Source organism: Petaurus breviceps, unplaced genomic scaffold (genome assembly GCF_028583685.1).
Source record: "Petaurus breviceps papuanus isolate PSGF00001 unplaced genomic scaffold, PetGlider_PUasm1.0 140, whole genome shotgun sequence".
Classification (NCBI taxonomy): Eukaryota; Metazoa; Chordata; class Mammalia; order Diprotodontia; family Petauridae; genus Petaurus; species Petaurus breviceps.
The window spans coordinates 1188571-1211411 of NW_027185698.1; the positions used below are offsets into that span (position 1 = coordinate 1188571).

At 35.5% G+C, this 22841-nt stretch overlaps 1 protein-coding gene across 3 annotated transcripts in view; it reads right to left on the reverse strand.

Annotated features, from left to right (window-relative positions):
• The window catches only part of KLHL5 (kelch like family member 5), a 149741-nt gene that overhangs the window by 74701 nt on the left and 52199 nt on the right, over nt 1-22841 (reverse strand). The window contains exon 1 of one of the 3 annotated variants that reach the window (XM_069068422.1): nt 6672-7647. The exons of the other annotated variants lie outside the window; for them this stretch is intronic. Within the exon in view, the coding sequence (XP_068924523.1) occupies nt 6672-7054 (383 nt within the window). The 5' untranslated portion in view covers nt 7055-7647. Of the gene's footprint in view, nt 1-6671; nt 7648-22841 lie in introns of those variants that run through there. 3 annotated transcript variants of the gene reach the window in all.

The following is a 22841-nucleotide window of genomic DNA, read 5'->3' on the forward strand; positions in this document are numbered from 1 at the left end:
AGAAAAAGACTATAAAGGATTTCAGAAAAGAAATGCATGACTGCAAGAAACGGAGGCCAGGAATGCAGGAAGCAAGAGGTGCTACCGCTGGGCATGCAGCCTGTGCAGGCACACTATGTGGGACCACTTGCCTTTACTGCACTCTGCAGATGTTGCAGCCCTGCGTTGAGCCAAGTCTATTGGTGCCGATTCCCCAGCAGCACACGCTCACATTGTGTCTCTGTGTCACACTATGGCAATCCCTGCAATATTTCACATTTCCTCCTTAATATTATATTTTTTATGGTGGTCTATGATAAATGATCTTTGATGTTACTATTATAATAGTTCTGGGGCACCACAGACCACACCAATGTGAGAGAGCAAACTTGTTCAATAAACTTTGTGTGTTCTGATTGCTCTAGCTCCTGGCTAGTCCCATCTCTCTCCCTCTCCTTAGATCTCCCTATTCCTTCAGAAACAACAATACTGAAAGTATGCTAATTAACAATCCTACAATGACCCCTAATTATTCTGATGCAGCAAACTTCATTGTTGTCTTAGTATAAGATTAACAACAACATCCACCACTCTGATCAGTCAGCAGCTGTCAACATTGAGGCAAGATCCTCCACCAACAAAAGGTTCAAACAATGGTTAACTTTTTTTTTTTAGTAATAAAGTATTTTTAAATGAAGATATATAATTGTTTTGTTAGACATAATACAATTGCACACTTAATAGACAATAGTATACTGTAAACATAACTTTTATATGAACCAAAATAGTCGTACAGCTCACTTAACTATAATATTTGCTTTATTGTGGTGGTCTGGAACCAAACCCGCAATGTCTCTAAGGTATGCCTGTACTCCACTAATACCCATGAGATGTGGGAAGATTTGCATGGACCCTCATGGCAATTTTATGGAAGGACGTAGATAAGAGTTACATATAGGATAGGCAGGCATGGCTGGGTTTTAATCTGCTTCACTGGAAGGAATATTCACATTAATGAGATCATGGATCAATTGGAATATTGGAGCACTACTATAAGTTATGTGGATGACAGAATTCCAATAGAGAATGAGGAGCTGTCTCTTTAGCAACCCCAAATATGATTTTCTTCAAAGTAGAAATTGAATTCTTTTCTTTTTAAAAGCAACTGGGGTTAAGTAACTTGCTCAAGGTTACACGGCCAGGTGTTTCTGGGTGGATGCTAAGTGTCTGAGCCTGGATTCAATCCCCAGAGGTCATCCCGACACTGGGGCTGGGGCTCTTACTCGCTGTGCTACCTGGCTGCCCCTAGAAATCGAATTCTTAAGGTAATACTATAAGGCTATATATTTATTTAGGTCCCTAGGATGAAACTGGGTCTCACCAGGAAGGGAGTAAGAACTACAGTGCCAAATTATGGGCTATGATTTTTTTTGTCATATATACTATGGCATGAAATTAGGGTTTTATCTCGTATATGCTAACTTGCACCCTAATACAGTGGAAACATCTAGACATGAGCAATAAGATGAAATTGTTATAAGGAACAATGGATAAAAACAAAATGAGTTAAAGAGATATGATTCTTGGGGATGCCCCCAAGACTAAACCCCATCCATGTTGGGCCATAAGTTACATACAAAAACACATAAATACCAACACACATAGCCCTAATATTAGAATAAGGTTGAGGCCAGAATCTTCTTATAGCTAGCAGGCAACTGAAAAATATATCATTATTTCTCAAATAGTTGGAAAAAAAAACGAAGCAAAGAAATGAAAATGAGATATAGAATCCAAAGATCTTATTTGGTTGTGTGCCTTTTATGTACCCAAATGGATCTGTGATTTCATCCATGTAGGCATTCCTTCCAGTAGTGCAGATAGAGCACCAGCCCTGGAGTCAGGAGGACCTGAGTTCAAATCCAGCCTCAGACACGACATACTGAATAGCTGTGTGACCTCAGGCAAGTCACTTAACCCCAACTGCCTTGCCTCCACCCCTCAAAAAAACAAGACAAACCCCAACCATGCCCACCCATCCTGTGTGATTCTTATAAATGTCTTCAGATAGATTTACCCCAGCAGAAGGATGGAGAAGGGCCAGATGTCCACTTAAAATGCTGGGGGCTCTTCCCTCTTCCTCATCTTCCTTTCATATCTCAAGGATGCCATGTGTACTAGCTTTGAACATAGCAGGACTTTATTTTTTATTAAACTGAATTGAATTTTGTGACCTTGGGCAAGTCAATTAAGCTTTCTGAGCCTTAGCTTTCTCATCTCTAAGAGAGTATAATGCCTGCCTTGTGTACCTTGAAGTGTTCTTGTGAGGATCAAATATGTAATATATGTTAAAATACTCTATAAACTATAAGTACTACATAGAAGTATCATCATTAGCATTGGTGGTGTCTGTTTTTTTTTGGTTTTCTTTGAATGAATTTCTTGGAATGAACCACTAATAGAATCATTACCTACTCCCCACTCCCTCATTCCCAGCTTGGGGGAGTTGGCCTAAGCTCCAGGCATTAAGTAAATGACGTTTCTTAGAATACAAATGTCTAAATAAAAATGCTCGAGACATTACTGTATCTGAAAAAAAATCTCAATTCATAGTGCTCTCAAACAAAAATTTATTGTAGAAAGTTATTTCCAGTCTTTACAGATACTATGTATGAAAGTAAATTCTTCTAAAAGCATGTATAAAAATTGGGTTGAACATCAGCTGAAGATGTGTGTATTCTTTTATATTAACAGTGACAGTGTGGGTTTGTATACAGTAGAGAGGCAACCCCCAAGAGATTTGCTCAACCAATTAAATAATGACAGCAAAAAGAGGATTCCATGAAAAACTCTTTTCTCTTGAAAAAGGCTAGAGATGAAAGGAAGATTATTTGCTGCAGAAAGTAATCTCTCTTCTCTGAAAGCCATAGCACTTTGCTTCTCTATTATGATAGTACATTCTACTGAGTACCAGAGTGATGATACATACATATATTTTTTGAAAAATGTATTTATACATGCACAGTATGTGTGTTTGTATGTATCTGTGTGTATGTATCTATCTTGTTTAAACATCTAGGAAGTACAGTTGATAGCACTCCAGGCACAGAGTCAGAAGGACTCAAGTTCAAATCCAGCCTCAAACACTTACTAGCTGTGTGATGCAGAGCAAGTCATTTAATATCTGTCTTAGTTTTCTCATCTATAAAATGGGGATAATAATAGTACCTCCCTCCCAGGGCTGTTATGAGGATCAAATGAGACAACATTTTTAAAGCCCTTAGCATAGTGCCTGGCATATAGTAAGTAGTATATAAATATTAATTATTAATAATATTTTATCACTATTATTAGCTTTTTGAGGGTAGGAACTGTCTTTTTCTTCCTTGTGCTAGCATAGCACCCCATAAGTATTTATTAAATGGGATGCTTTAACCATATATAAAAAAAGAAAAATTACAAGAAGCCAAATGACATATATCATATGTAAAAATGACTTTTCTAAGTCTAAGCCTTAAATGTACAATTTATGGGGGCGGCCAGGTAGCACAGTGAGTAAGAGCACCGGCTCCAGTCATCCAGACCTGGAGATTGAATCCTGGGCTCAGATACTTAGCGCCCACCCAGAAACATCTGGCCATGTACCCTTGAGCAAGTTACTTAACCCCAATTGCTTAAAAAAATGTACAACTTATTTTCTTTTGGAATGAAGAAATATGAATAAGATTTTAAAAATTCATTATAAAAGAAATAACACAAACCATAAAGAAGAACAGACTGGTTGACTGACCATTTAAAAATGGTCAAAGACTATGAACAAACAGTTCTCAAAAAAAAAAAAAAGATCTGCAAAATATTAACAATCTCACAAAGACTACTCTAAAACACTAGCAAGAGAAATGTAAACTGAGACAACCCTTAAAGCTTCACCTTATAATCAGCAAATTGATTAAAATTATAAGGATTGAAATATTCAATGTTGGAAGGACTGTGAGAAGACAGGTACACTAATAACTTGGTGAGGCTATGGATTGGTTTAACTATATAAGACAACAACTTGAAAGAATAAGAAAAAAGTGATCAAAATGTCTATTCCCTTTTAACTAAGAGATTTCATTAGTAGGGATATACCCCTAAAGAAGCCTAGAGAAAAAAAGTCTATCATAAACTAAAATATACATACTAGTACTTTTTTTGTGGTAGAAAAGAAATGGAAACAAAGTGGCAGACATTGATAGTGAAGTAGTTATATAAAATTGTGGTACATAAATATAACTAAATATTATTTTCCCAGAAGAAACAATTAATCAGAAGAATTCACAGAAATATGAGGACACTTGCATGAAATGTTATGAAATGAAATAAACAGATATAGGAAAACAATAAACATAATGGTTAAGAAAATATAAGCAAAAAGAAAATTAAAGATGTATAATCATAATAACTACTGTTGGTTCCAAAAAAAAGACATAGGAATGCATTCTCCTCCTTTTGTTGGAGAAGTTGGATGGGCATGCAGTATTACATATTATTTCAAATATGATTAATTTTCAGTTAGTTTTATTTACTTATTTTTTTTTCTTTTTTACAAAGGATAGGGAAGAAGAAAGAATACATTTGGAAAAGAATGCGAAAAAACTCCAAAAGGTAGGAACAAAACTTAAAAAAAAAATAAACTGGCTATGCCTCAAAGAAGTAGAGAGTGTCATTTCAATTTTCTTATTTTATTTTTGAGAAATTAATGTTCAAACCATCCCTCAGCATTTTATTTATGAAAGTGAACAGAATTCTTCCTGCCTGTGATTTACTTATTCCATACAGATTTACTTAATCCTCATTTCTAAAAAACAAAAAAAAAACCCAAAAACATTTTCCCTAGATTTTTATATGATTCCCTTTTTAAATGATTGCTTTTTTGTTGCTCTATTTTCTTCACAAACCAAAATGTCTGGCTTATACTTTAATACATTCACCAATCTCTCAGAGAGAGGTGATTATTTTTATATCACTCTAAGAATATCCCATTAAGATGATTTTTAGTTATGTAGCATTACAGGAGAAGTTAATTGGGTGTCATATTAACTATGGCAACTATTTTTGGGGGAAGAGATGTAAATCATCATATCTATTCAAATATATGCATATTTGAAACATATTTCATCCTCCTCAAAAAGAAGTTACACGTTAAAAAATTTTCTAGCTACAATGACAGATATATTTCCTTGGTTTATAAAACATTTGCTTGAAATTCTAAAAACATTTTTTATTACATCTTAAGGGCATACTATATTATTTTCTAAATAGAGAAATATCATTTGATTTTGGAAAGAAGATAAACTATGCATACTACCCTTTCATTAAATAAATTATTCTGTATAACAGGTTTCTAACAGGAAAACAAAATATTGAAACCACATTAACTCTATTGCTCTTTCTCTAAGTTATTAGTAGCACTTTAACCCTACAAATAAATTTTTTTAACATTAAGTGACAATTCATTTAAGAAAATCTAAAATTAAAATATGCTGTCCACCTATGTAAAATATAATGCCCTTTTCTCTTTTAAGTTGAAGTGACTTAAAAGTACAAATAATTACAATTCAGCTATCTATGTAACCCTAAGCACATACAAACATGCTGCAGAAATCCATATTCTATCATTACAGTAGAGATGCTAAAAAAAAGCCACACAGCTTATTTTCTACCAGTTTCTTAGTGTTCCTTTTGCAATGACAGAAAATATATTCTAGAGAAGTTTTTTGAAAATCCAAAAAGGAATTTTTGAATTAATATGCATCAGAGATATAGCTTAATCTTTTAGTTAATTACATAACCTAATATAGTAGCTTTAATGGATGACTTTAAGAAAAACATTTCGAGGGCACAAACAAGATGTTAAAGAGCAAATGAAAGGAACAGTAAGACTCTGACCCCCATACCTTCTCTCCTCCTTCCCCTTTCATTTTCCTTTTAACCCCTTTTTTGGTTCCTTTTCCCCTTTCTTGTTCCCTTTCCAACATCTGATAACAGCTACCTTCCTAATATTCTCTTAAATACTCCTAAAAGAATATATTACATTCCACTCAATAATCTGCTGCAAATTGCATTGAAAATAAATGTACCATGAATTAGTAGCTGTCATCTTGGAAAGAGACACGTTACTATATTCTGTATCATCTCTATGGAGCTACACATAGGACAAAGAGAGCTTTACAGAATGAAAATGTTATTGAGGATTATAATCCTAATAAAAATGATATCTCTAACCCTTCATTTTCACAGAAATTAAAAATTGATCATATGGTTTTCTTATGATTGTAGAATGTAATAGGATGGTTCAAACTTAAAGCATATATTTATAAAAATGCTACTATAAAATTCAAGGCATTAACAAATCTATGTTAATTATGGACATGAGTTATATGGAATATATAAAGATGTTTCAAAACATGCATGCTGTGTATACAAATTACTAAATAAATGAATATACTTTCTGCTTCCTTTGTAATTTTATAGGGAAATATAAGTTTTTAATATTATATTCATTTGTCCTATCAAAAAGCTATGTGTTTTTGTCAATATAGTATTTGTTTTTTTTTCTATAAACATATATATGAAATAGTAAATACTAAAGTATTTTAAAACACTAGCAAATAAATACCAACTTCTAACATAAGAAAATAGTCATTAACCTGCATGAACTGGTGTCAGATTCATTTTCTTCTTCACTAGTTCCATCATCTACTTCTGGTCTATCAAGCCAATGTGCACCTTCACAATCTTCAGTTGTAAACTCAAACGCAGGGACTTCAGAGGTAGATGCCATTGGCCAAGAAGGTGAATTCTGAAAATCTAGTTGGCTGGACCTTCGGTAACCAATTGAAGCCAATGGTAACTGTAGGCTACATGGATCTAAAAACTTTCTATCACCATTTGTTCCGGTTTGTCCTCGATTCCAGAAATCTCCCTGCTGGCTGTCAATGGTAGAATTAGGAGATGATGCCTGATGGCCAAACCATCTCCATCTGATTTTTAAAATCTGCTTCACATCAAACTCTTTACGAGAACCAGACATCCTCAGAAAAAGCAAGTGATCGTCTAGGCAACAGGACAAGAAGCGCTGCACATAAAAGAAGATTTGTGCATCCAACCAAGACAAGAAAAGCACATGCTCTGCTGTCTACTGCAAGCAAATCTGGAAGAAAACAAATTTCATTCACACATGAATTTGAATTCACTTTCATAACACTATGTCAGGCTACAAAGAACAAAGGATAATGAAAAAAAGAAGAGAAAGAGAGAGAAGGTAGGGCAGTCCCAGTCAGTCAAAGAACTCTCCCTAGCCTATATAGAAATAGCCAGAGAATTTTCTATTACTCTTCTTTTCAGTACTGACCATTAGCTTCCACAAACACTGACAGCATTCATTAAAGTCCTTTCAAATGCAGAACACCAGCTCCCTTTCTTAAACCACAGAGACAGAGAGCACAATTCCTATGATGTATCTCAATCTCTACAGCTTACTCTGTTAACTCTTTTATTGCTGACACAGGAAATTTATTTGACAGTGATTTCCTTTACATTGACAAATATCTTATATAAAGACATAGTATTTCCAAATACTTTCAGATAATAGAATTTAAAACTGGCAGCAACCTTGGAGATCTAGTCTAACGCCTTCATTTTACAGACAAAGAAACTGAGGCCCATAAAGATTGTGACTTGTTTTTGAAAAATCATCATCACCAACAACAATAACAAGCAGCATTTATTAAGCACAAAATATGTGCCAGGTACTGTAATAAGCACTGGAGATACAAAACAAGGCAAAAACACAGTTCCTGTCCTCAGGAGGCTCACATCCTAAAGGAAGAAGACAATATGCAAATATTTATATACACAGAAGACACAGAGAGTAAATAGGAGGTAACTCAAAGGAAGCCACTAGCAAAGAGGGTAAAGAGTGAAGGTGGGGAATGGGAGGGGGGAGATGGAACTGGGAAAGGTCTCTCAGGAAAGCTGGGATTTGAGCCGGGTCTTGAAAAAAGGCAGGAAGCAGAGCATTCCAAAGCATGACAAAGCCAATGAAAAGACACTGAATTAGGAAGTAGAGTATCATGTACCAAGACTGCCAGTGTCTCTGGATCTTAGGTTAAATGAAGGGGAGTCAGGCATAAGAAAATGGAAAAGTATGAAGGAGCTTGGTGGTAAAGGGCTTTAAAAGCCAACACAGATTGTTTTATATCAGGTAGAGCAATGCATAAAGTGCTGAGTCTGAAGTGGGGAAGGCTTACCTTCCTGAGTTCAAATCTAGCCTCAGACATTTACGAGCTGTGTAACCCTGAGCAAAATCACTTAACCCTATTTGCCTCAGTTTCCTCATCTGTAAAATGAGCTGGAGAGGGAAATGGCAAACTACTCTTAAGAAAATTCCAAATGGGATCACAGAGATTTGGATACAATTGAAATGACTGAACAACAACAGGTAACAGGGAGCCACTGGAATTTATCATTTATCACACTGACATGTGAGGTGCAGAGGCCCTGCACCAGGGTGAAGGCAGTGTATGTGGGAGAGATGGAGATGAATATAAAAAAGTTGTGAAGGTAGAGACAAGACTTGGCAACAGATTAGATACGTGAAATAAGTGAGGGTGAGGAGTCCAGAATGACACCAAGTTGTGTACTTAGTTAAGAATGGTAGTCTTGGTTGTAACATTAAAGTTCTGAACAGAAGAGGGTTTGGAAGAGAAAGATAATGAATTCTGTTTTTTGGACATGCTGAATTTGAGAGGCCTATGAAAAATCAAGATATCCAAAAAGCAGTTGGTGATATAGGACTGGAGTTCAGGAGAAAGAATAGGGCTGCATATATAGATCTGTGAATCATCAGCATAGAGATAACTGAATCATGGGAGCTGATGAGATCAACAAGTCCTTTTGCAAAGAGGAAGCCATGATGTCCTAAAACAACCCAGTTTGTTTTTGAAATAGCTTTATTTCTTAGGAAGTTTGTTCTTATGTGAAAGTAGAAACAATGGGATTCTTGTGGGAGAAAAGAATATTCCATCTTAGAATTCATGGCAGTGAAGGACAGGAAAGCCTGGGCATATATAGGTGGGATCTCCCTTGTACAATTCCCTGTTTCATATTTGTTAACCTGAGAATCTTGCCTTCTGTTTCACTGGAATAACTGAGGCCATTCACTGAGAGTTCTCTATCCCCTCTTGTTCATGTCACATGATTCAGATACCTTCTACTACTTTATCTTCTTTCATTCCTGTCTCATATGAGGAGGTGGCCCTTTTCCTTGCCAAGGCAAAACACTAACTGCATAAATGATCTGCTCAGCAGAATTCCCCTCTAACATCCCTACTTTCTTACTAATCTTCACTTCCTCCATTTATTGGTTACTTCTCCATTTTCTAGAAACACACCTATGTTTCTCCCCCATTCCTAAAAAAACCTCACTTATCCATCTCTACTAGCTATCATTCCATGTCTCTCCTCCCTTTTGTGGCTAGACTCCCTGAAAAGGCCATAAATAATAAGTGCCTCCACTTAACTTTCTCCCACAAGAATTCCACTGTTTCTACTCTAGCAACTGATTAGTTCCTTATTCATTAGAACAAAGTTCAGAATTGTAATTCCCCTAGTCATTTCCTCTACCTTTTGAAAGGTGAAATTATTATTAAGACAAGTCAACAATATTTACTTGTCTCTTGGCAGAGTGAGTACTCTAGTAGATGTCTGGATAACAGAAGTAACCCATCACAATTAGATCTCTTGACTCCATGATGATTTATTTGGGTTTATTTTATATCCTGCAACTTTGCTAAGATTGTTAATTGTTTCAGTTCTTTAAGTTGATTTTTTAGGGTTAAGATTATAGATTATATAGGTAATGTGTTATATATGCCCTATTAACCTAGGGCATAGATATCTAATAATAAGATCATATCATCTGCAAAGAGTGATAATTTTGTTTCTTCATTGCCTATTCTTATTCTTTCAATTTCTTTTTCTTGCCTTATTGCTATAGCTAGCATTTCAAAACAATATTGAATAATAGTGATAATGGACATCCTTGCTCCATCCCTGATCTTATTGTAATGGTTTCTCGTTTATCCCCTTTACAAATAATGCTTGCTCTTGGTTTTAAAGAGCTACTAATCATTTTTTGAAAAAAATTATTTACTATTAGTTTACAACATGCTACTAATCATTTTAAGAAAAGCTCCATTTATTCCTATGCTATTGTTTTTCACAGAAATGAATGTTGTATTTTGTCTGTATTTTGTATAATCTTTGTGAAATATTGCTGAGATCTCTTTGTTAGTATTTTATTTAAATTTTTCATCAATATGCATTACAGAAGTTGGCCTATAGTTTTCTTTCTGTTTTTGCTCTCTCTGGTTTAGGTATCAAAACCATATTTGTGCATTAAAAGGAATTTGATAGGATTCCTTCACCTATTTTTCAAACAGTTTGCGTAACTCTGGAATTAATTGTTCCTTAAATGTTTGGTAGAATTCACTTTTAAATCCATCTGGTCCTAGGGATTTTTTCTTAGGAAGCTCATTTATGGCTTGTTCAATTTCTTTTTCTAAGATAGGGTCCTTTATTCTATTTCTTCTTCTGTTAATCTGGTCAATTTATATTTTTGTAATATTTGTCCATTTCATTTAGATTGTCAAATTTACTACCATATAATTGGATTGCTTACTTCACTTTGCATCAGTTTATATCTTACCAAGCTTTTTTGTATCTCTCATGCTATTCATAATAGCTTAGTAATCTTTTATTGCACTTACATACTACACTTTAACTATTTTCTAATAGATAGGTAACTACTTTGCTTATAGTTTTCTGCTAACTAAAAATATTTTGATTCCTACATGACCTTTTTTTAAAAAAATCATTGACCTCCTTGGGATATATGCCTAGCAGTGGGCATAGACATTTTTGTCACATTTTTTAGTATAATTCCATATTGCTTTCCAGAATGGTGTTGACTCAGTTCATAGCTCTAACAAAGCATTACTGTACCATCTTTCCCCTATGTCTTTGACATTGGCAATGAGGACAAAAGAATGGAACTAGTCAATCTGCTGAGTGTGAGGTAAAACCTCAGAGTTGTTTATTTTTAGTGACTTGGAACAAATTTTCATATGGATATTAGTAGTTGTTTTCATACGGTTTCAATTCTTTTGAGAATTGATTTTCCTATCCGTTGACTACTTTCCTACTATTGGGTAAATGGTTTTTGTTCCTACGTATTGTTGATAGTTACATCTATAAAGACACATACACAAACACATCAGACTCTTATCAGACATAATTGAATGAAAGTTTTTTCTCCAGTTGACTATTTCCCATTTTAACCTATTTTCATTAATTTTTTTCATGCAAGACCTTTTCAATTTCATGAAATAAAAATGACCCATTTTATCTTTTGTGACCACCTATAATACTTGTTTAGTTAAGAACTAACATTCTAACCATAACTGTGAAAATATACCTGATTGGGTACCCTCCATTTTTAAAAACTTACATGACCTTTAATATTCAGGTCACAAATCCATTTTGAGCTCATTGTGGTCTATGGTATAAAATTTTTATCTAAAATTTCTACCAAACTGCTATAAAAAATGATGAAGGGAATGATTTCTGAAAAAGGACGGGAAAATCTATATGAACTAATTTAGAGTGAAGTGAACAGAACCAAGAAGACAATGCAGAACAATTAGGGGCAATATCGTAAAGATATGAAACCGTGAGACTCTTAGTAACTCTGCTCAATACAATGATCCACTAGAACTCCAAAGGACCTAATGATGAAAAATACTATCCACCTCCAGATAGAGAATTGATGGTCTCAATGAAGACTGAAGCATATTTTTTCTTTATCTTTTCTTACTTTTTTCCCAGGATATGGCTAATGTGGAATTTTTTTCTAATATTTAAAACTTCACACTTAGTTGATTATTTTTTTTCCATTAATGTATGTTCTCAGGGATATAATGTTTCAACTGAGGATAGGCTTTAGCTATATCCACCCCAAATTCAGTATGTTGTCTATTCATTATTTTTCACATAATTACTGATCTATGATTTGTCTTTTGATCTACTTATTATTCATGATGCCATTATTAAGTCTCCATTTGGATCTGAAGTTTTTGCTTATGTTTCCTGTACTAATTACTATTTTTTATTACACAATAGTGAGTAAAGGATGTGTTTAGTACTTCTGCTTTTCTAGATTTATTTGTAATTTCTCTTTTTTGTAAAGATAACCATGTAGTGCTTCAAAATACATATATTCTTTTATGATGCCATCTTTTAGATGATGTTATAAGTCTTTCAGCCTTACATTTTAGAATTGTTTCCTTTTTTTCCAATTCAGAATCTCTCAGTTCTTGTAGTGTGCCAGGAGAATAGGTGAGTATGTTCTGATAATCACTGAGGTCTTGGGTGGGTGCTAACCTAAGGAGGTACCCCAATCAAAAAGTAACATGTTTTCAGACTGATTTCTCCTCTACTTTAGCTAGACATGGCTGGGTAGAATCAATAAATGCTACTTCTTGTGGGATGAAAAGGACAGGGATGATTTGGCAGAGTCATTCCAACAGTGGAGACCCCATGATAGGCCCCTGTACAAACCTCTGAATTAATTTGTTCTCCTCTAGGAGGCACAAAGAGGCTGGTGTTTGTAGGAAGGTAGACACAGAATAAGTACTTTAAGTACTCAAGTTTGCCAGTGTTAATTCATAAAAATTTTATCATACTGAGTTTCTGTTTTCTTTCTCCTGTGTATTGTCAACAGGCAATCATGTCATTGGACTTATTTGAAAACCAAGAAATGAACATGTATGTGGAAGCCAATGAATTCATAGTCTCACAGAAGTTTGCATATTAATGACAGCACAAAAAAGAGGAGAAAACAGGAAGGGGCATGGTATGTGAGGGGAAAGGTTCAGTAACCCTTCTCAAAGGGAAGGATCAAGGCCATGGGAAAAGTCATATTCTTTTCCCTTGGGAACTGCTAGACTATGAAGATAGGAGGGACTGCTTATTTGCAAAGGACCCCAGTTACACAAACATTTTCCCCAGCCTGGCACTAGACTGGCTGGTGCCTATTTTGCCCCCCAAGGACACACAGACACACAATCCAGCTTGGGATGCAAACAACAGCTGGGGGGAGGGAGTGTTGTCCTTGACACATTCAGGGCCTCCTGAATTCTCTGGGTCCAGTGTTCCTAGAAAATATGGCAACTAAAAAAAAAAACCAAGTTGAGGAGACCCCTTAACAGAATCTAACTGTAACTACTCTACCTGGTGCAGAGTTACTTGTGGGGTGGGGGTGGAGAGGTTAGAGACTAATGTGGTTTGGAGAAAGCAATCTTAGTTTTAGGCTTGCTGATCATGGGACCCTCCCTCTTCCCTCTCTATGGTTACAATAAAGTCCTGTTACCATAACTAATCTTGTTGTAGTAGTGACCCTGAGTTTTTGAAAGTTGTTCTGATAGAATACAAACTCTACCACATCACACCAAGATGGAAAGGACTGGAGTACAAGTCTGGTCACAGGCTATATGATGTCTAAGGACCAATCATGCAATATTAACCACCCTCTGAACCTAGGTCATGTGATGTTTAAAGACCAATCATACAATACTAACTCCCCTCTGAATCCCCTTATGTTCTAGTATTGCCCTTTGGAGCTCAGGCTCCAAACCTACCAATGTCCTGTTCCTACTAGAACTCGGGTGCTCTTCTCCCTCTCCCTTACTCTTCCATTCCACCAAAGGAGACCTGGAAAATTCAAATGTGATCCCAATGACACTCGTGTAGGCTGGAAATAGTAGTGAGAGGTAGAAAAGAAGGGTAGAATTTCTGAAAAACTTGGAGCTGGAGACTCAGGGTTCTTGAGAAATGGTAAAAGATAAAAGGCTATAAAATCAAGAACAGTTTGAAAGATCTGGTTTCAGAAGTAGACTACCAATCATCTACCTATGTTTTGGAGTAGTTCTGCTGTCCCCAAATATCTCTCCTACAATATCTGAAAATCTTTAATTAACTTTGTTGTGCCAAATGAAACTTCACTTTATTTGAATAAATGGATTTCCTTTTCAAAAGTGCTAGTACCTCTGAGAGAATTAAGTGGACAACTCTCACTCACACCTCGGTATAAATTAATTACAGCCAACCCTCAACATTCACGCATTTAACTTTTGCATCTTCAAGCATTCCTGTGATTTTATTAGCAATCTCATTTTCACTTCTGCATTGGCACCTGCACACATTTACATGGATATGTGCACAGATAAAAAAATGAGAGGTGCAATGAGTACAAGTTTGTGAAACAGCTGGTGTCCTACTAGGCCCTTCACTGGTCTTATTCGCCCTACCCTTGGGAAGAGCTCCCTGTGCATCCAAGGCATATTTTCATTGCTTGCCTTTTAAAACTCAAGTTTTATATTGTAATTATACCCCCAAAGCATAGTGCAAGTCCTTTGGGCCCTAAGACCAAGCGTGCAAAGTCAGTGATGTGGCTTAGTGAGAAAACAAAAGTGTTAAATAAACTTCATGCCTGGTTGCCTGTGGTGGGTGTCAGCCTGTGAGTTTGGTGTTAATGAATCAATGATTCATTATTTCTGCAAAAAGGTGCTTTACCTTTTTCTTCATGTGTTATGAAAAGTGAATATTGTCTGAAATCAATTTTCCTAATTGAAATATTACCACAATAGGTCACAGAATTTTAGGCAATTACTAGTAAGAAAGAATGTTTTGCATGTTACCAGTTTTAGTTTGTGACTGCATTTTCAGGGTTATTTCATAGTTAAAGGGCTAAGAAAAGTGCTTTTGTCATAATTAATGTTTTGTTATAAAGAACTGTATACAAAAAATATATTTTCAGCAATCTCTAGTGAAAGATTAATTTTTGGTGGTCACAGGAATCTAACCCTCTATTTCTCATACTTTCAATGTATTAACATTTGCTTTTTTTTTTTTTTTTTTACTTTTGTGGCATTTTCAAGAAATGTTACCCCAGCAGAAGTTAAGGATTGATTGTAGACTGTTTTCTCCCTAAAACCTAGCTAAGGAAATAGGAGCCTTTGGAGAACTGAATACTTTCAGGAAAAGGAAAGGTCTAGATGAGGCAGCTCTGCTGCACAGTAGATAGATGACAGGCCTAGAGTCAGGAAGACCTGGATTCTAATCCGGCTTCGGACACTTAGTAGCTGTGAGACCCCGGGAAAGTCACTTAACCCATTTAACTCAGTTTCCTCAATTGTAAGTATGGAAAATGGGCACCTGAATCTGATCCCAGTCTAGCTACCTCCCAGCATTACAGTGAGAATGAAATGAGATATTTGTAATTAATGAACGCTTGTTTTCTTCCTTCCTTGTGATGACGGGATTAGAGCAGCATAAAGTTAATAGCTAACATTGATATAGGGCTAAAAAAGCATTTTCACAGTCATTATCTTATTTAATCTTCCCTATAATAATTTGGGGTAGTACAAGTATTGGGCAGCTAGGTGGCAGAGTGGATAGAGTGAATTCAAATCCAGCCTCAGACATTTATTAGCTGTGTGACCCTGGGAAAGTCACTTAACCCTGTATGCCTCAATTTCCTCATCTGTAAAGTAAGCTGGAGAAGGAAATGGCAAACCACTCCAGTATCTTTACCAAGTAAACCCCACATGGGATCACAAAGAGTAAGACATGACTAAAATGACTGAACAACTACAACAAATATACAAGTATTATCACCCCAATTTTTAAATAAGGATCAAAGAAGTTAAGTGAATTATAATGATCATACTAAGCAGAGAAAGAACTCAAAACAAGTATTCTGACTTCAAATCTGGGTATCTGTTTTTCCTGGTGAGGAAAAAAAGGAGCACAAACAGCCAAGAAAGAAGAATAACAGAAAGATTTATGAATGCCAAAGATAAACCATGTCGGCTTCAAATTTTTGTCTAGGATTTGCTTTGAGCCCAGAAAAGTGAAAGAAAACTCTTTTCTTTTCCATTCTCCATCATGAAATCTGTCATTCCCAGTAGCTCAAAGTGAAATTAGTATATATTATTAATATTATACTTTAGAATTTCAGGGGTGGTTAGGTGGTGCAGTGAATAGAGCACCAGCCCTGGAGGACCTGAGTTCAAATTCAGCCTCAGACACTTAACACTTACTAGCTATATGACCTTAGGCAAATCACTTAACCCTAATTGCCCTGCCTTTTCTCCTCCAAAAAGCCAAAAAAAAAAAAAAAAAAAAAAAGAATTTCAGTCAGTGTAATAAGGAAGATATTTTGGGGTAATGAAATTTTCTGGATGTCCCTTAAATTATACCATATAAGTAAATGGCCTAGTTTTTCCATACTTGAGACTGAATTCTATCCCAGTCTAGATAGAGTTTTCTTTAAGCAAAGAATTACTAAGTATAAAATCCTGGGAAAGTCTACATCTACTCACAGATTAAAATGCCAATAACTTTAGGTTGTGAACCCCTGAAATATTTATAGAGTAGCTTCTTATAACAGTTTTATTAAATGGTTTGGGACCCACAATCTAGTTCATATATGAAATTTCAGTAAAAACAACATTACACAACTCTAGAAGGCTGTCAGAATGGCCCTTTATTATTTAGGAAAAAGAACAAGGCTGTTTACTTAATATTACTCATATATAGTAAAAAGCAAGACTCCCCTAAGAATATGATGAGTAAATGTAGGAAATAGGAGAACTGAGTACTTGGACTAAATATATATATATATACATATACATATATATGTATATATATACAAAGATTTCCATAACCTAAAATTCTTTATATGAATACTGAAAATGTCCTCTATCTTTTGATGGAGGTTTAAGAAAGTTTAGATGATGGGTGACTAGGTGGCGCAGTGAATAGAGCACCAGCCCTGGAGTCAGGAGGACGTGAGTTCAAATCTGGGCTCAGACACTTAACACAAAACTAGCTGTGTGACCTTGGGCAAGTCATTTAACCCCAATTGCCCTCTAAAAATAAAAGCAAAAAAAAAAAAAGAAAGTGAGCTTTCACATATACAAAAATATATAGCAGCTTTTTTTTGTAGTGACAAGGAACTAAATATTAAGCTGGTGCCTATCAACTGGGGAATGGCTACATGAATTATAATATCCAAATATGATGGAATTTTTACTGTACCATAAGAAATGATGAAAAAGACAATTTCAGAGAAACCTAAAAAGACATGCATGAATTGATGTAAAGGGAAAGTGAGTAGAATCTGAACAATTTATACAGGTATCACACACTGAAGAGATAAACAACTTTGGAAGACTTAAGAACTTTGGTCAATGCTAACTACCTCCTGAGAAGTGATATTTCATTTGACCATTCATATTTATTAGAATGATGTTTGTTTTTCTTATTTTTTTTCAACTAGGTAAGGAAGTGGGAGAGAAAAACAAATGATAATTGAAAACAAAAGTAAGATAAAAATTACATTTGAAAAAGAGATAAAAGAAAATGGGTTGTAGCAGTGTTAGTGACTCTAGCATATGAAAAATATTGGTGAAAGAATTGGAATTATTAAGGAAATCCTGGGAAATTTGCAAATTAGTGGGGAAAGTATGCCATTTGAGAGCCAAAAGTTGATTATTTTTAATACTGTATTAGAAAAAAGCATTTAAAGTACAAAGTCAACAGAGATCTGGTTGCACATGTATGTTCAGCCTATTTTTTATCAAGGTTCACTATAAAATTCTTACTTTCGTTCTTAGCTTTCTCTACTTCTCCTTCCCTGAGTATATACTTTAGTTCATTCTCTGTGCTTATTTTCTTTTTCTAACACATGTTTAGAGGTTACTTCACCAAACTAGTAACCTCAGCCCCCTTGGAGTCCTAATTCCTCCATTCTGTATTAATCATGAAACCAAAAGGCTATAAGTGTAACTTTTTGAAAAGGATATCATATGTTTCTAGTCTTTATGATGAAAAAGGTAAGATGGAGGATACTTCAAAACCATATGTTTTCCTACTTTTAAATAACTATTTAATAGCTATTCTATGATTCTACTTCACAAGTTTGTCATAGGGTTTATCCCTCCAATATATGATCACAATCTTAGTGGAAAGGGAAGACCAGGGAAGTTCCCTAATCAATTTGATGAGCTGAGTTTCCCTTTGCTCTGATATTTTGATTGTCTATACCTCTTGTTAAGAAGTGAAGGATATAGCCATATGCACCTGATTCAGAAGACAAAAGGCAATTCCTGAACAAGTTTCCATGCTTGGGGCTGTCCCCAAAATGATCTGAAGACTTGGATTCTTAGGAGAATGAGCTTTTTATGTGTGTGTGTGTGTGGGGGGGAGGATATTTTCCTCTGTATTGGTCTGCAAAAAAGAGACTGTAGAGACCACCCACAGGGGCTTTTTCCTGTTTTTTCCCTCTAGGGTGCAGGGGATAGTAGGGAAGATTTAGGCTAGTGCTTGAAAAATAGGAACACAGTCAATGGGACCTTACCTGAAGCTTCCATATTCAGAGGTATGCAATACTTCTCTAAATTTTCTTTTAGTTAGAAAATAAAAGGAAGGTAAAGTACTATTTTCAAAATACTACCATAAGAAGATACTTAGTTATAATGACAAAACTTTTCAATTGTCAACATTAGAAAAATAATGTTCCATAATTTTGGTAGTTTTTAAAAATTATGATCTCAAATTTTACAATTTTATAATTCTAACATATATCATTTATGCTATATCTGAATACAGCATGTTTAAAAAAAACATTTCTGACAAACTTATATAAAATTATATACTTTTCTTTTTCTTTAAATAACCTTTCTGTCCTTCAAGTTGGGCCTAAGGGACAAGAGCTCAGCTGCTCCTTAGAACATAGTTAATATGTAATTTAAGTGTCAATTAGGAATGAAAATATTGAGACATCATTAAGGGATACACATGCAATCCTTGATTCAAATCTGCTGAAGAGGTGGATTGATGTGGATTAGAATGATTAACACTGTAGAGGATTATAATTCAAGTACTGAAATGTCAAAGTTCATACTGATTTACTTTAATCTTTAAAATTCTGCCATTATTAGGCAATCCAGAATTGTGATTAATATTTCCATTTAAACTCTACCATAATTGAAGTCAGGTAGATTTATAGACTAATACTTACAATGCATTTGAACAAAGAATGATAACTCTTATTTAGAAAGTGTTTTAAGGTTTATAAAGTACAAATATACAGTAGTAGTACTTAACATTTATATAGTACTTTAAAGGTTTGTGAAGCACTTTATACATATTATCACATTTGATTCTCATAATAATCCTTATGGATAGATTTGCTAATGTTCTTTAACCATTTTTGCATAAGAAAAGCCTATATGTTCATGAGATCATAGATTCAGAACTGGAAAGAATGTTAAAAGGTCTTCTAGTCCAACTGCATCATTTTGCAGGTGAAGAAACAGGACCAGAGAGTTTGACTTTATAGCTACGTGCTGAAGTCACATGTAGGACATGGAAGACCAAGATCTGAACTTAGGTTCCAACTACTTCAAACCCATTGTACTTTCTATTGTACCATATTGCTACTTTCTTATTTCATTTTGAAAGTCAAAAAAACAAGAATTAAGAGAACTTTTCAAGGTTACATGACAAAACATAAGTCAAAGCTAGGTCTTCTACGTCCAAGTTCAGTGTTCTTTTCATTGCAACATAATCTAGGCTATGTGGTTTTCTTAATGGTTTATTATAATTCCCATCCATAACAAAATGTGAATGTTTAATGTAGTGTAGTGGAAAGGGAACTGGTTAGGCAGTAGAAGATCTGGGTTCAAGTCTTAGCTCTGCCACTAAATAGCTAAATAACCTGGGGAAATCACTTTACCTCTTTTTTTTCAGTTTCCTAATCATGATGAAGGTGCTGGGAAAAAAATCTCTAAAGTCCTTTTTAGTTTAGTATTCTATAAAAATCTATAAGATTATGTGTAAAGAACAAATATAAAAACACTTTATCATTGAGTATTTGTTGATATCCATTGTGTATATGACATTGTGCTAAGTAAAAGGGAAATAAAGAATTACAGTCCATAAGCCCAAGGGTTTATAGGATATTTAGAGATATAATATAAAAATCAAAATAGTAATATGCTAAGGGTCAAATGACTTGTATGCACAGTAACTACTAAGGTCATTCAGAAAAAATAAAGTGAAAAAGGCTGCTTGTTCCTATGTCATTTTTTTCACAACTATATCCTTCATATATGCAGATAATAGTTCAACTGATAATTAATTTATGAAATTTTTAAATAGGGAAAGGCATGCCAAATTCTTTGGGTACTCGCTGGAAAAGATCATGTTAGCCGCAGGAAATAGGGCAGCAATCACACGTTAATAGCCACAGTGGGTATAAAGGTGAACTGCAAAGGAACTACAAAGACAAGCAATAAAAAGTTGGGCTACAGAGGCAGATGACCGGCTTGGGATGGGACAGAGGGAATGGGATGGTAAAGGAAGGTAGTATGAGGGTGGGGAGGAGGAGAGGCAGAGAATATCCCTCGTGGAATCATAGATTAGAGACAGAAAAGCACAAGAGCTTGAGGTCTCATTCTTACAGAGTTTTTCTGGGAAACAGACCAACTCCTATATCCGCCACCCTAGTTGAGTAACATATCCAAATCATCTTGAAGTTATCAGTAAAACTTCCAAGTTGTCATCTCAAAGCTATCAGCACCTTTTTGGTGTTCTGTGGGTCTGGAACTGTAGAGGTGACAGGACCAGAATCTTGACAAGCAGTGCCTAGATGGTTTCCCCTGATTTGGTACATATTAGTAGGATACAAATTTTAGTTAATATATGATACAATTTGTACATTATGCTCCTTTGATCTTTGAGATGGTTTATATATGACTTCCAGGTTCCCCTTTAGACTCTTATTTCCTGTTAAAACTTAATTACTGACTAGAAGGTAAGGGATGGTCACGGGACCAGAACAAGATACAAATTTTTTTTTTGCCTTTTTTTTTGGAGGGCAATTGGGGTTAAATGACTTGCCCAAGGTCACATGCTAGTTTTTGTGTTAAGTGTTTGAGGCTGCATTTGAACTCAAGTCCTCCTGACTCGAGGGACAGTGCTCTATTCACTGTGCCACCTAGCTGCCCCTACAATTTTAACACAATGATTTACCTTATAATTTTAAGGAGATGAAAACAATGTAAACATATGAAGTGGTAGTTGCTGTCAAGATATTATGTTTTCCAGAGCTAAGACCCAGCAAACAAGTTTTGCCCTGAGCTTGGCATATCAACAATCCTTTGCTCTCACTCTCTGAATGACCTCAGCCACAGCAAAATCTCAGAATTGTTTCTCATCATGAAGCCTTGCTATGACTCAAACTTGTCACATTAGTGCTGTTACCCCTCATTGTCAGGGCTAGAGAGCTCATGGCACAGCCACAGATATAAGTACTGAGAAGTTCCCACAATATGTCAGGCCACCACACTCCACCAGGGAAGGGGGTTCCGGCACATGGTCCTAGCTGGCAAGCTGTTTCCCTCACTTTGAAATTAGACCTCGGTTTGATTCCTGACTTTTCTGTCTCTAGGCTGCTTTGAGTGGCTCTAGTCACCCACATGTTAGAGGCCAGTTCCTGTCCAACTGAAATTGCTAATATGATCTCAGCAGAATCTTTTAGAACAACAGCACAGTTCATGATTTTTTTCCATATTTTAAGGTTCTTCTCTGTTATACTATCTTGGAAGTTAAGCTGTTTCTTTAAATTATATATCAGGTGCTAGGCTAAGGGCTGAGGATACAAAAAAAGGCAAAAATACAGTCCTTGTTCTCCAGAAACTTAGGATCAAATGGTGGAGGCAACAGGTAAGCACCACATATAGGTATACATTAGATATACACCAGGAAGACAGAAGGAAAGCACGAGAGGGGGAAGTGTTAGCAGCTGGAAGGGCTAGGAAAGGCCTTCTGGAATAAGTGGGATCTGAGCTGAATTATGAAGGAAACTAGGGAGATCAAAAGTGGAGGTGAGGGGACAGAGTGTTCTAGGAAGGCACAAGTAATAACAGTTACAGTACAAAGGCACAGAGTAGGAAGACGTTCTATTCAAAGAATTAAAATTAATTAGGCCAGTGCTACTAGAATATAAAGTTGTGGAGGAAAGTAAAATATGATAAGACTAGAAAGGTGGGAATGGACAGAGTTATAAAGAGATTTAACAAAGGAGTTTATATTTGATCTTTGAAGTACTGGAGACCCACACGAGCTCCTCAGCAAGGGAGTGACAGAATCAGACATTCTTTAGAAAAATCACCTTAGCAGCTGAGAGGAGAATGAACCAGAATGAGCAAAGATGGGAAGCCAGGAGACCAGTTAGAAGGCCATCATGATAACTCAGTCACAAGTGGTGATAGGGGCCTGTAAGAGCAGTGGTTACTTTGAGTATAGAGAAGGGAGATATGAGATAAATCTTGTGAAGGCAATAATAATGACAAGATGTGGTGACAGACTGGATGCCTATGGGGTGAATGAGAGGAAGGAGTCTGGGATGACACTGAGGGTGAAAGCCTGGGTAACTGGGAAGATAATAGTGCCCTTGATAGTAATAAAGAAGTTCAGAAGATGGAGGGTTTTAAGGAAAAGATAAGCTGTTTTAGACAAATTGAATGTGAGATGTCTATCATACATTTCCAGGCATGTAACAAGTAACTAGTTTTGTGCGATTAGAGCTCAGGAGAAAGACTAGGGCTGTAAATACATATCCAGGAATCATCTGCACAGTGATTATAACTGAACTCACAAGAACTGATAGGATCTCAAAGTGATAGTTT